The sequence below is a fragment of the Octopus sinensis genome, linkage group LG2, assembly GCF_006345805.1.
Source record: "Octopus sinensis linkage group LG2, ASM634580v1, whole genome shotgun sequence".
Classification (NCBI taxonomy): Eukaryota; Metazoa; Mollusca; class Cephalopoda; order Octopoda; family Octopodidae; genus Octopus; species Octopus sinensis.
Window position 1 is genome coordinate 10,235,426 of NC_042998.1, and position 14,191 is coordinate 10,249,616.

General features: G+C 40.9%; 1 protein-coding gene across 7 annotated transcripts in view; it reads right to left on the reverse strand.

The window, feature by feature from the left end:
* The window catches only part of LOC115224313 (mitochondrial proton/calcium exchanger protein), a 106,239-nt gene that overhangs the window by 5,369 nt on the left and 86,679 nt on the right, over window positions 1-14,191 (reverse strand). For all 7 annotated transcript variants that reach the window (XM_029795172.2, XM_036511572.1, XM_036511559.1 and 4 more), the window contains 4 exons: window positions 13,025-13,174; window positions 10,396-10,498; window positions 4,207-4,358; window positions 2,436-2,698 (listed from right to left, as the gene is read on the reverse strand). In XM_029795172.2, the coding sequence (XP_029651032.1) occupies window positions 2,436-2,698; window positions 4,207-4,358; window positions 10,396-10,498; window positions 13,025-13,174 (668 nt within the window). The remainder of the gene's footprint in view (window positions 1-2,435; window positions 2,699-4,206; window positions 4,359-10,395; window positions 10,499-13,024; window positions 13,175-14,191) is intronic.

Genomic DNA, 14,191 nt, shown 5'->3' on the forward strand with positions numbered 1-14,191 from the left:
GAGGCTGGCAACGGCCACGAACGGATGGTGCTACGTGCCACCGGCACAGGGGCCAGGCGAGGCTGGCAACGGCCACGAACGGATGGTGCTTTTTACGTGCCACCGGCTTATCTAAAAGAAAAGTTGCCAACTTAAGACAATACAGTTTAACATCAGTGTTGCCACAGATATTGCTAACAGAATATAAAAGGCTACAACTGATACTGGGAGGCATCTTTCCTGACCCCTTAACAGTTCCATTAACCCACTCCATGGATTGGAAATTTTTTTCAATTGACTTGAAAGGGTGAAAGGCACAGTTGACCTAAGTAGGATTTGAACACAGTATGGAGGAGGTTGGAGCAAATAGAGTGAGGCATGCTATCCAATGCTAAGAAAACTCTGCTAATTTGCATTACATGTGATTTGCATCCATACAGTTTCCACCTACCAAATTCCACTGATAAGACATTGATCAACCCAAGGAGATAACAGAAAACAACATGCCCAAGTCACTATTTTGACATTAAAATTTTAAACATTGATTTATGATGTGTTCATAATCTATTGTTGATGCTTCAGCTGAATAAATTTTTAACATTTCAAATTGTAAAATGTTACATTTCAAACTTAAAGTGTTAAAAAAATATATCAAAACAGAAAAGAATAAAGTTTTCATACAAGTAATTTTTACATTTGTTTAAAGGTATTTATTAATTTAAAAATTCAATCCAGTTTATTTTTCTTAGCTCTGGTTTTATGGCATTAAACAATTGAGGGAGAAAAAAAAAAGATTTTACTTAGATGGATACAGGCCTTTTATAGGTTACAATGATGAGGGTTCCAGTTGATCTGATTAACAGAACAGCCAGCTCGTGAAATTAATGTGCAAGTGGCTGAGCACTCCACAGACATTTGTACCCTTAACGTAGTTCTCAGGGGAGATTCAGCATGACATAGAGGGTGACAAGGCTGGCCCTTTGAAATACAGGTACAACAGAAGCAGGATGAAAGAGTGAGAGAAAGTTGTGGTGAAAGAGTACAGCAGGGTTCACCACCACCCCCTGCCAGAACCATGTGGAGCTTTAAGTGTTTCTGCTCAATAAATACTCACAATGCCTGGTCTGGGAACCGAAACAGTGACCCTACGACTGCAAATCCACTGCTCTAACGACTGGGTCATTGTGCCTCCACCTTTTTACAAGCAACATTCTTAGAATATATTTTATCAACATCAGAAGAATGTAAATCCTGTTAAAGTTTCAGTTTGAAGTGAAAAGAAGTGAAATGGTACAATCGATTTAGTCTAATTCTGTCACAATGCTGCTTAGATAAATATTTAACCACATAAAATCAATAATTATTTTCCCAACAATCATTGAATACAGAATATATTTCAAGATTGAATACTATTTTAGAAACAATGCTACTCCAACCTTTACCTGAAAAAAATGTGGATTCACTTTGGATTGAGACCAAAGGAAAGCAAGAATGAGGAAAGAGTGAAGTAACCTCCCTTATTATAATTCATAAGACAATAAACTTAAGCTGCATTAACCTTTTCATGGCATCCTTCAAAACTTCCATGCTTCCTGAGATTCGCCAACACTACACCTGATTTTCTCCCCTCCATACACATGCAAGCATGTATCTGACTCATACACTGTTCACTTTCCAGACATTTGTACATTACTGCATATGCTTTATATGCACTTTCTGACAAGTTGTGGTGCACCTGAGCACTGTATACAATAATTTCATTATTATTATTATTTATCATATATCTAATGAAATACACTATTTTACAACTTAATTAGTTTTGGAAATAATTAAGAACCCGAGGTACTTAGTAAAGTAAATAACTTTTGAATAACCCCTTTTGTTACCATATTTCTGTTGAAATACACTTCCTTTGTTCTAATTCATTTTGAAAATAATGAAGAATTTAATAAAATAACTTTGATCATTTTAAAATAGAAAGTTTGTATTAAAGAACCAGGAGTAGTCTCAGGTGGATTGGTATCAAAAGTGTTAAGTCAGTGTTTGGAACATGATAATGAAAAGTTCTATCATCATCATCATCGTTTAACGCCAGCATGGAAGCCAGTCAAAGTGGCGCTGGCATCGGCCACGTTCGGATGGTGCTTTTTATATGCCACTGGCACAGAAGCCAGTCAAGGTGGTGCTGGCATCGGCCATGTTCGGATGGTGCCTTTTACGTGCCACTAGCACAGGTATCACAACTACAATTTCCATTTAATTTTTATTTTGATGTTGATGTAATTGACTCAATAGGTCTAACTTTAAAATATACAGTTTTACATCACAGAATGAAAAGCAATTTCTAAAATGTTAATATCAAACGAATTAACAAAGCATAACTGGTTTAGCTCCAATGCCGACAAAGGAAATTAAAATGTTAAAATGATGAGATGATTAAAGTAAAATAAACTGACTTCTTTCTGCTGATGTCTTGCATAACTTCGTCCAATTTCTCCACATCCTCTTTGAGTTCGGGGCTGCGCTTCACTCTGACCTCACTCACTTCAATCTGTTCCAAGAGTTGTACCTTCTCTTTCAAGAGTTTCTGGTTGATAGAGTCAGCCTGGGAGATGAGTTTGTGAACGCGTTTCATCAAGCGTTCTGAAGCTTTAGACTCTTTCAAGTCTCGCAGACTGCCTCCAGTGGATAGAATCACTTCCTTCAGATCTTCCACATCCTAAAGAAGGAACAAGAAAAAAAAGATACATTGGCATTAGTATGAAATATATGTGAGTGAATGTGTGTGTGCGTGTGTGTTTTGATATGTGTGCATGTGTACACATACACACACAAACTCTCTTTTACTCTTTTACTTGTTTCAGTCATTTGACTGCGGCCATGCTGGAGCACCGCCTTTAATCGAGCAATTCGACCCCGGGACTTATTCTTTGTAAGCCCAGTACTTATTCTATCGGTCTCTTTTGCCGAACCGCTAAGTAACGGGGACGTGAACACACCAGCATCGGTTGTCAAGCAATGCTAGGGGGACAAACACAGACACACAAACACATACACACACACATATATATATATATATACATATATATATACGACAGGCTTCTTTCAGTTTCCGTCTACCAAATCCACTCACAAGGCATTGGTCGGCCCGGGGCTATAGCAGAAGACACTTGCCCAAGATGCCACGCAGTGGGACTGAACCCAGAACCATGTAGTTGGTTAGCAAGCTACTTACCACACAGCCACTCCTGCGCCTATATACATTTGTTCCATCTTTTCATGTCCATTTAATATGGGTTACACAAATACAGATTAATGAGGCACAGTTTTACAGCTGGATGCTCTTTCTGTAGCTAACCTTTACCCATTTTTCAAGTAAGGGAGATTTCATTCCATTAGTTCTTGAAAGCACAGAGATACTGGATGATTTCACGACAGGCAATTATCATCTGTAGCTTTTTCATGATACACAGATAGTTGTAAATGTTCACACAGATACCACATGTGCATACATGCACACGCACACACACAAAACAAGCTGTGTACAGTTACAGACTACCACATTCACTTGCAAGCCTAGAGCTATGGAAGACACTTGACCATACAGTTATGCTTGTGTGTGTATATATATATATATATATATATATATATACACATATATATACACACACACTCACAAACACACACACACACACACACACACACACACACACACAGAAAGCAGTGTGAAACTAGCACTACAAATTTACAAAGTTAAGTTAAGAGAGAGGACAAAATCAATAAAATAGTATATCATCATCATCATCGTTTAACGTCTGTTTTCTATGCTAGCATGGGTTGGATGGTTCAACTGGGGTCTGGGAAGCCAGAAGGCTGCGCCAGGCCCAGTCTGATCTGGCAATGTTTCTATGGCTGGATGCCCTCCTTCCTAACGCCAACCACTCCGTGAGTGTAGTGGGTGCTTTTTACGTGCCACCCGCACAGGTGCCAGACGGAGCTGGCAAACGGCCACGGACGGATGGTGCTTTTTACGTGCCACCGGCACGGTGGCCAGGCGAGGCTGGCAACAGCCACGATCAGATGGTATACATACACACACACACAGAAAGCAGTGTAAAACTAGCACTACAAATTTACAAAGTTAAGTTAAGAGAGAGGACAAAATCAATAAAATAGTATATACAAAAAAAAACCCAGAAAAATGTTATAAAGAAAGAAGTGGCTCACCTCTTTATATTCACTGACTTCTTCTTTGAGATCCTGAAGTTCTTCCTGTTCAATACTGAGTTGCTTCTCAAGAGCAATTTCTTCAAGAGCTGACTCAATAATTTCCAAGTCTTTATTGGTGATCACTTCTTCTGTAGGAGAGGATGGTGATGCTGGAACAACAAATGGAAATTAATAGGAACCAGCAGAGCTGAAGAAACGAACGAATTAGCGAAGATGCCAGCAGATTCAGTGGAACATCATCATTTAGACATACACCAGTGTGCTGAGTGACTATAACCCATTGGAATCATGTGGTGTATTTTTTATCTTTTCTACTTTTATTTAGAGGAAAGTATTCATCCTTGACCTTTGGAAGATCCTCAAAGCTAGTGAGGCAGTAAAAGAGAGAAAGAGGCCAGCATTCCCTCAAAGCTGTGTACCTGTGCATACATGTGTTATACAATGAAGAAAGGAAAGAAATGTGCACACACTGAGTTTTCATCCACCGATCTAACACCCGTGGACATATTTACAAAGTCAGAAAGCAGCACAGCTCCCATGACTTCAGGAAACATTTTTTCACGCTGAGAGTTGCTGAAGCGTGGAACAAACTGCCGGCATCAGTTATTAGTTGTCAGAGCACTGCATCCTTCAAAACTTCCATGCTTTCTGAGATTCGCCAACATTACACCTGATTTTCTCCCCTCCATACACACGCAAGCATGTATCTGACTCATTCATTGTTCGCTTTCCAGACATTTTTACATTACTGCATGTACTTTATATGCACTTTCTGACAAGTTGTGGTGCACCTGAGCACTGTATACAAAAATTTCATTATTATTATTTTTATACTGGATTCCGTTTAACTGAATCATTTTAAGTGGTGATTGTTTACATGGATGAACACACATATTTGGTTAAGAAAGATCTAATTTGCACATGATACAAATTTCTGCAGACACCCACAGTAAAAAACTTATTAGGATCATTGGTTGCAACAGTAGGAAGTAATACATCAAGATACTGAGTTATCCTTAGAGTTAAGACCTGGTCTGAATGCTTGCAAAAGAAGGGACTCCGCTAAAGGTACCCAAGAGACAGTGATAACAAGCTTACCAACAGAAATCAATCCTTCTTTATGACGTTGACAAAAGGGGTAGACCTTACATTATAAAGTAAATCTCATTTTCTACACTGATAACACAGCTTGTAGTATATAGTACCTAAAGGATAGCTAGAGACACAAAACCATTGACAATTAAGAATCTTTGTTACAGGTAGTTTGATATAATGAATTGTCAACCTATTGACAGGAATTCTAGGACCATTCTGACTCAGCCAGATGCAAGACTCCTGCAGTAGTTCTACTTGTAGTTTAATAACACTGCTACTTTGATGACCTTTTAGGTGTATTTTCCTTTGTCATTATAAAATTTTAATTCCTCCCATATTTTCATCCCAAGAGAATTTTCACAACTATCTCAGTGGGAAGAAATATCAAAGTTACAATGAAAAGATGATGCACAATAGATTTTATAACATTTTCTTTTAATTATTTCAGATTATTTTATTATTTAGGTGGAGTTAATGGAAGGCAAATTTCATGTTAAAAACATTGATTACAGACTTATCTCCCATGAATAATATTTTGTACTACATTAAAAAACAAAACAAAAAAAACTCCCACCTAAATATGCATTACATGACAGGCTTCTTTGCAGTTTTTATCTACAGTATTCACTCACAGGGTATTGGATTATTCACTTGCCCAAGACATTGCATCGGGGTAGAATCCGAAACCACATGTACAAGATGCGAAATGATGCCTTTATGTCTTAAATATTCAAAACATTTCCATTTTTTTACCAAGACAAATTACTTTACCATGAAATGGCAGTGGTGTCAGAGTAGTAGCAAATGTTAACAAATAGAGAAATGCATTATAAGTTTAGGGGATACACAACACAATTAGGTTTAAGCCTACAGCTTAGGAAGGAGTGCATATACGACCTAGCAGCTAGTGAAATTGTTTACATATCACATCCGACAATCTCGTATAAAGGATAGATTGGATAATATGATCCCTTGTTATACTAAAACATTGTGCAAATATATCTGAACATAAATCTGTTGAACCAGTGTAGAGATGGGACTAGACAACAACAAAAGTAGCCTGTAAGGCAATCATTTATGATGCCTCTGTAATAATAAACACTGATTTGAGTTCTGCGATGCGAATAGTCTTATGATCTGCAACACTAACTTCAGGAAACCAACAAGCCACCTGGTCACCTACCGATCGGGCCGGCATACTAGCCAAATCGACTACATCCTTGCCAGAAAAAGGGAAAGATGGCTGCTTATAAATGCCAAAACCTTCCCAGGCGAAGAATGCACCCCACAACATAGACTGGTAGTTAGTGACTTTAGGATCAGGACTAAGAGGGCGACTAGAAGACGACCAACATGGAGAAGAAGGGTCTGGAAGCTTAAAGACCCTGCGAATGGACAGAGATTTAGAGATATGTTACTTGAAGCCTTTGACGAAGTGGAAGGGGGTATAGCTACACATGGGGTAGAAGACAACTGGACGTTTCTGAGGGACAACCTGCTGAAAGCCGCTGACCAGATCTGTGGCTGGTGCAAAGTCCCCTTAAGACCCAAAATAACGTGGTGGTGGAACAATATTGTTGACAGGGCTATTAGACAAAAGAAACAGGCTTGGAAGGCCTGGAAGAACGGTGGTAGCAGGGAAGTGTATCAGACTGCCAGAAGGGAAGCTAGGAGACAGGTCTATCTAGCCAGAGGGGAAGCAGATAAAAGAAAATTTGCCAATGTCCTGCGCCGTGAGGATGAAAGACTTGAGGTATTTCGTGTTGCAAGACAGTGTGTGAGAGAGAATCGTGATGTGGTAGGAGAGAAATGTGTTCGCATGGAGGATGGTTCACTTGCGCTAAATGAGGATGCAAAGAGAGAAGCTTGGAGACGCCACTATGAAAGGTTGCTGAATGAGGAAAATGAATGGGATAAAGAGAGTCTGCCGAATGTTGACCCAACAGAGGGACCAGCTATCCGAGTTGATAGTTCCGTGGTAGCTAAGGCAATTAGAAGCATGAAGACAGGGAAAGCCCCAGGCCCATCAGGAATTACTGCAGAGATGCTCAAAATATCTGGTAGTGTCGGCTATAGCATAGTCACCCGTATAGTTAACCAGGTGATACACGAAGGAGTCATACCCAATGACTGGTGTAGCAGCATAATAGTCAACTGCTACAAAGGTAAAGGCGATGCCCTAGATACAAATAACTACAGGGGCATCAAGCTGTTGGATCAGGTAATGAAGGTTACGGAGAGGGTTATAGCCCAGTTAATTAGAGAGAGAGTTAGCTTAGATGATATGCAGTTTGGGTTCGTGCCAGGGAAAAGTACTACTGATGCTATATTCCTGGTAAGACAGCTGCAGGAGAAATACCTAGCCAAAGGTAAGCCCTTGTACCTGGCTTTTGTTGACTTAGAGAAAGCCTTTGACAGGGTCCCCCGATCCCTTATCTGGTGGTCAATGAGGAAACTAGGGATAGATGAATGGTTAGTGAGAGCTGTGCGAGCCATGTACAGAGACGCAGCTAGTAAGGTGAGGGTTGGCAACGAGTACAGTGAAGAATTCCGGGTAGAGGTTGGGGTCCACCAAGGTTCAGTCCTCAGCCCCCTCCTATTTATCATAGTCCTCCAGGCAATAACGGAAGAATTTAAGACAGGATGCCCCTGGGAGCTCCTATATGCTGATGACCTTGCTCTAATTGCTGAGTCACTATCAGAACTGGAGGAGAAGTTTCAGGTGTGGAAACAAGGATTAGAATCGAAGGGCCTTAGAATCAACCTAGCCAAAACCAAAGTCCTAATAAGTAGGAAGGTGAACCAACCACAAACGACTTCAGGTAGATGGCCCTGCTCGATCTGTAGAAAAGGTGTAGGTAGAAACTCTATAAGATGCACCAAGTGTAAGCTATGGACACATAAGAGGTGCAGCAATGTCAAAGGTAGGCTAACTGGGAAGATAGTTTTCGTATGTGGCAGATGCTCAGGAGAAATAAACACTGGAAATGTGCAGAGACCAACTTCTACCGCGTTCCAGGGAGACAAACTAGAAGTAGTTGATAGCTTCCGCTACCTTGGAGACCAAGTTAGTAGCGGGGGTGGGTGTGCTGAAAGTGTAACTGCTAGAGTAAGAATAGCCTGGGCAAAGTTTAGAGAGCTCTTACCCCTGCTGGTGACAAAAGGCCTCTCGCTCAGAGTAAAAGGCAGACTTTATGATGCATGTGTACGTACAGCCATGCTACATGGTAGTGAAACATGGGCCGTGACTGCTGAGGATATGCGTAAGCTCGCAAGAAATGAAGCCAGTATGCTCCGATGGATGTGTAATGTCAGTGTTCATAATCGTCAGAGTGTAAGTACCTTGAGAGAAAAGTTGAACCTAAGAAGCGTCAGTTGTGGTGTGCAAGAGAGACGGCTGCGCTGGTATGGTCATATGATGAGAATGGCTGAAGATAGTTGTGTGCAAAAGTGCTACACCCTAGCAGTTGAGGGAACCTGTGGAAGAGGTAGACCCAGGAAAACCTGGGACGAAGTGGTGAAGCACGACCTACTAACTTTAGGTCTCACCAAGGAAATGACTAGAGACCGAGACCTATGGAAGTATGCTGTGCGTGAGAAGACCCGGCAAGACTAGTCAGGCCATAACCCGTGGCCCCTACCTAGGACGTAGTCAGTCCACCTGTGCATACCTTCCTTCTTGTGACACTTGTGAAGACCTGTTGAGGCAAGTGAACTGTTGAGGCAAGTGAAAATCAAAATAGATGAACATCAATGGAATTTGTATCTTTGTGGTACCAGTGCCGGTGGCACACAAGAATACCATCCGAACGTGGGCGTAGCCAGTACCGCAGCGACTGGCCTCCATGCTGTGGGCACGTAACAATCACCATCCAATCGTGGCCGATCGCCAGCCTAATCTGGCTCCTGTGTCGGTGGCACATAAAAAAAAAACACCATCCGAGCGTGGTCGTCTGCTAGCCTTGTCTGGCACCTGTGTCGGTGGCACATAAAAACACCATCCGAGCGTGGTCGTCTGCTAGCCTTGTCTGGCACCTGTGTCGGTGGCACATAAAAACACCGTCCGAGCGTGGCCGTTCGCCAGCCTCGTCTGGCACCTGTGTCGGTGGCACATAAAAACACCATCCGAGCGTGGTCGTCTGCTAGCCTTGTCTGGCACCTGTGTCGGTGGCACATAAAAACACCATCCGAGCGTGGCCGTTCGCCAGCCTCGTCTGGCACCTGTGTCGGTGGCACATAAAAACACCATCCGAGCGTGGCCGTTCGCCAGCCTCGTCTGGCACCTGTGTCGGTGGCACATAAAAACACCATCCGAGCGTGGTCGTCTGCCAGCCTTGTCTGGCACCTGTGTCGGTGGCACATAAAAACACCATCCAAGCGTGGCCGTTCGCCAGCCTCGTCTGGCACCTGTGTCAGTGGCACATAAAATCACCCACTACACTCTCGGAGTGGTTGGCGTTAGGAAGGGCATCCAGCTGTAGAAACACTGCCAGATCTGACTGGCCTGGTGCAGCCTTCGGGCTCCCCAGACACCAGTTGAACCGTCCAACCCATGCTAGCATGGAAAGAGGACGTTAAATGATGATGATGATGATGATGATGATTAAAAAACCATGGCAGTAGAATTACTAAGAAAATAGAATTCACTTTCTCACCAATGGAAAAAAGGTAATAAAATAATAACATAGGTGCAGGAGTGGCTGTGTGGTAAGTAGCTTGCTAACCAATCACATGGTTGCGGGTTCAGTCCCACTGCGTGGCATCTTGGGCAAGTGTCTTCTGCTATAGCCCCAGGCCGACCAATGCCTTGTGAGTGGATTTGGTAGACGGAAACTGAAAGAAGCCTGTCGTATATATGTATATATATGTGTGTGTGTGTTTGTGTCCCCGTCACTTAGCGGTTCGGCAAAAGAGACCGATAGAATAAGTACTGGGCTTACAAAGAATAAGTCCCGGGGTCAATTTGCTCGACTAAAGGCGGTGCTCCAGCATGGCCACAGTCAAATGACTGAAACAAGTAAAAGAGTAAAAAGAGAGAGAGAGAGAGAGTAATAGACTGCTATTTTAGTAAAGAAGTTTAAATTGGTTTACCTGCAACAGGAGGAGTTTCCAATGGGACAGCTTTGTCTACAAGAACTGTGGCTTTGTCTTCCAGGGCATCATCACTCTGTTTAGCAGCAATTTCCACTGCTTTCTGCAAACATTTGAAAAGAGAAAAAATAATAATATATATACATGAGTGGGATGTGTCAAACCTGTCATCACATGAATATTTTCTCAAGCTAGAGAAAGATTACTTATGGCTTTTTCCTGCTAAACAAAGATTTTCTAAAGGCTATATTTAGAAAGAGATTTACTGTACAACTATAATTTATTCGGAGATGTACTTGCATAGCAAGTGACTTGATCCGAGATTGTGTGCTGGAACGAAAACAATTGCAGCGTGGAAGGTGTTTATAAGCCATTTAAGAAACACACAAAACCGTTAGATTCACTTCAACATTTAAATTTAATTTGTCAAAATATTTTCGGTGCGGTCTCAAAGCAACGAAAATATTTTGATAAATTAAATTTGAATGCTGAAGTGAATCTAACGGTTTTTGTGTGTTTCTTAAATGGCTTATAAACACCTTCCACGCTGCAATTGTTTATAATTTATTCTTTGGACTATTAATCTCAACTTTATATTAATATCTACACGTCAATCAATTTCCAGCACCGCCTCGACTGGCTTCCGTGCCGGTGGCACATAAAATACACCAATCTGACCGTGGCCGTTGCCAGCCCCGCCTGGCACCTGTGCAGGTGGCACGTAAAAAGCACCCACTACACTCACGGAGTGGTTGGCGTTAGGAAGGGCATCCAGCTGTAGAAACATTGCCAAATTAGACTGGAGCCTGGTGCAGCCTTCTGGCTTCCCAGAACCCCGGTCGAACCGTCCAACCCATGCTAGCATGGAGAACGGACGTTAAACGACGATGATGATGACGATGATGATGTCAATCCATTTCTTCTCCAGTCATTATTAAGGTTCATATTCTTGGATTGTGTGTTTAGTTCTAGACAGGATTCAAACAAAAAGCTTTTATTTCTAAACCAAGGTTAATAATCTTATCTACATGGTTACCGATACACAAATGTTGAGGTTAATAGTAAGGAAAATTATAACCTTATAAATATTTCGGAAACATTTTTTCACACTCAGAGTTGCTGAAGCATGGAATAAACTGCCTGCGTCAGTTGTTAACTGCCATGACACTGCATCCTTTAAGGCCCTCATGCCTTCCGAAATCCGCCGAAACTACACCTGATTATACATACACTTTAGATGAGTTGTAGTGCACCTGAGCACTGTACACAATTATTATTATTATTATTATTATTATTTACTCGTGTCGTCATACCAGTAAAAATGTAAATTTTGACAAATGCGTGAATTTCTCAGTTACCAAGCATTATCAAAAGACATAATATTCTATAGAGTATGTTTTAAAAAAAGAAAACAACCACAAGTTTTATGCCAAAAACTAGAGAAAAGAAAAGCTAGAAAATATAAAAATGGTTTGAAAATTTTAGGAATAGTGGGCAGTTGTAGTTGACATATGTAGCATCATCTTGCATTGCTTGAATTTGATAATACTTTATAGTTAAAATTTGAAGATTATTCTAAAATTGAAGAAATACAGAATCACAGTTTATCTTTTCAGTTGCAAGAAGGGAATTATGTTTGAATATGTCAACAAATAATGTAATATTTTTGCCATTGATACATATTACACATTTTCCTTATTATCATCCTTTTTTTCTCTACTAAATTTTCTTTCTTTAAAACACTAACTTTTTTAGAGTGATTCTTTTTAATTGTTTTATAAATGATACTGAACAGATTTTGATTCGCTGCATACTAATGTAAACACTTCGGTCCCCCATATCTCTGTTGAAATATACTACCTGGGTAAACTGGTTCATTGCAAAAACAATCAAGAACAACTAACTTTGTCATTAATTAAACTGGTGTTTTGAAATATAAATGAACAGGTTTTATCATGGAACTAGGTATGCTGGTATCAAAATAGAAAACAGATATTAGATACAATTTGAAAGGCCTCCGTGCTGGTGGCATGTAACAAACACCATCCAATCGTGGCCGTGCCAGCCTCGCCTGGCCTCTGTGCCGGTGGCACGTAAAAAACACCATCCGAGCGTGGCCGTTCGCCAGCCTCGTCTGGCACCTGTGTCGGTGGCACACAAAAAACACCCACTACACTCACGGAGTGGTTGGCGTTAGGAAGGGCATCCAGCTGTAGAAACAATGCCAGATCTGACTGGCCTGGTGCTTCCCAAACCCCAGTTGAACCATCCAACCCATGCTAGCATGGAAAGCGGACGTTAAACGATGATGATATCAGATATAGGTTAGTCCACATTATTCCGTAATGAGAATAGGGCCAGTTTCCCAGTTTCTCTCGTGTATTTATTACTTCCTGGATGGGACACCAATTTGTTGTTGGATTACTCATTTTTACCAACAGAGTAGACTGGAGGAATGTAAAATGAAATGTTTTTCTCAAGAACACAACACATCGTCTGGTCCAGGAATTGAAACCACAATCATAAATCCAACACCCTAACCACTAAGCCATGCACCTGCACATATTAGATATAAGGAATTTCAAAACACAAAAACAGACACCAACAATCTAGAGTTGCTCACACTAACCTTTTCTTTTTCTTGTTGTAGTTCTTCTGCTTCCATGTCTTTCCTTTCCTTTTTGATGGCAGCTTCTTCTTGCTTGATGAGTTGAAGTTTAGCTTTATTATCAACTTTTTCACCGGATATCTCAGCGATTTTAATTTTGGCTTCCTCTGTCTGCAAAGTGGACACAATATTTAAGCATAAGCTAACAACATAGACACAGGATTTTAAGTTGAAATTAGCAAGAGTTATTATTCACTTTAAATTGTTGTAGATTAATGGTTCCAAGGAAAGCACTGCTTTAAAGGGTGGTTTCAGAAGTACATAACTCTAGAACCATCTGCCACTCTTCTTTCACACCCTTGTAAACTTAACCTACCACCAAGCCTTTCTGTTCTTCTGTCTGTATTCTTACCTATATTCACCTTCTTGTACTTTAAGGGTATGCACCAACATCTCATCACTATCATTTCATTTGTGTTTTCCCAACTGGAGTAACTGTGTTATCTCCTTTACAGCCAAACATCTGTTCCGATCCCTCTATCAGAATTTAACCAATCAACACCCAGCATAAAGCCACCACCATCAACAATAGACCCTCATTCACTTGAGGGGTCCTGTCTTGCATATTACTGAAAGGCCTCACTGGTGGTAGTGTCATGGTAAAAAAAACTCTGAAGTGTTGTTGTTGTTAGGAAAGGCAAAAAGCTATAGAAACTATGTCAAAGCAGACACTGAAGCTTAACATAGTCCTCCAGCTCATCAGATTCTGTTGAGCCATCAAATCCATGCCAGCATGGAAGACGGATATGCTATGATGCTGATGATACCAAAGACTGGGTTTGGGGACATGCCAGTGTCATATTCCTAGAATAACAGGAGTGGAGTTCATATCCTCAATGACAACTCTTAACTGTAGGTAGTAGACTTTATAGAGTAAAAGAAGACACACCATTCAGTCATTTCAAACAAACAGCAAAACACTCAGAGGAAAACATGATCACAGGCACTCCAAGCTGTGACCATTCCATCTATTTTCCTAGTGAAGGAAATCCAGAATCACATTATCTAAGAATTCTCTTCTAAGACAGTGGGTTTGATTTGAGGGAATTTAGCTTCTATTTCTAGTAGGTTGAGCAATCATGTAGTAGCTCTTTTATTAGCTTGAACAGGAGTAAGACACAAGATGGT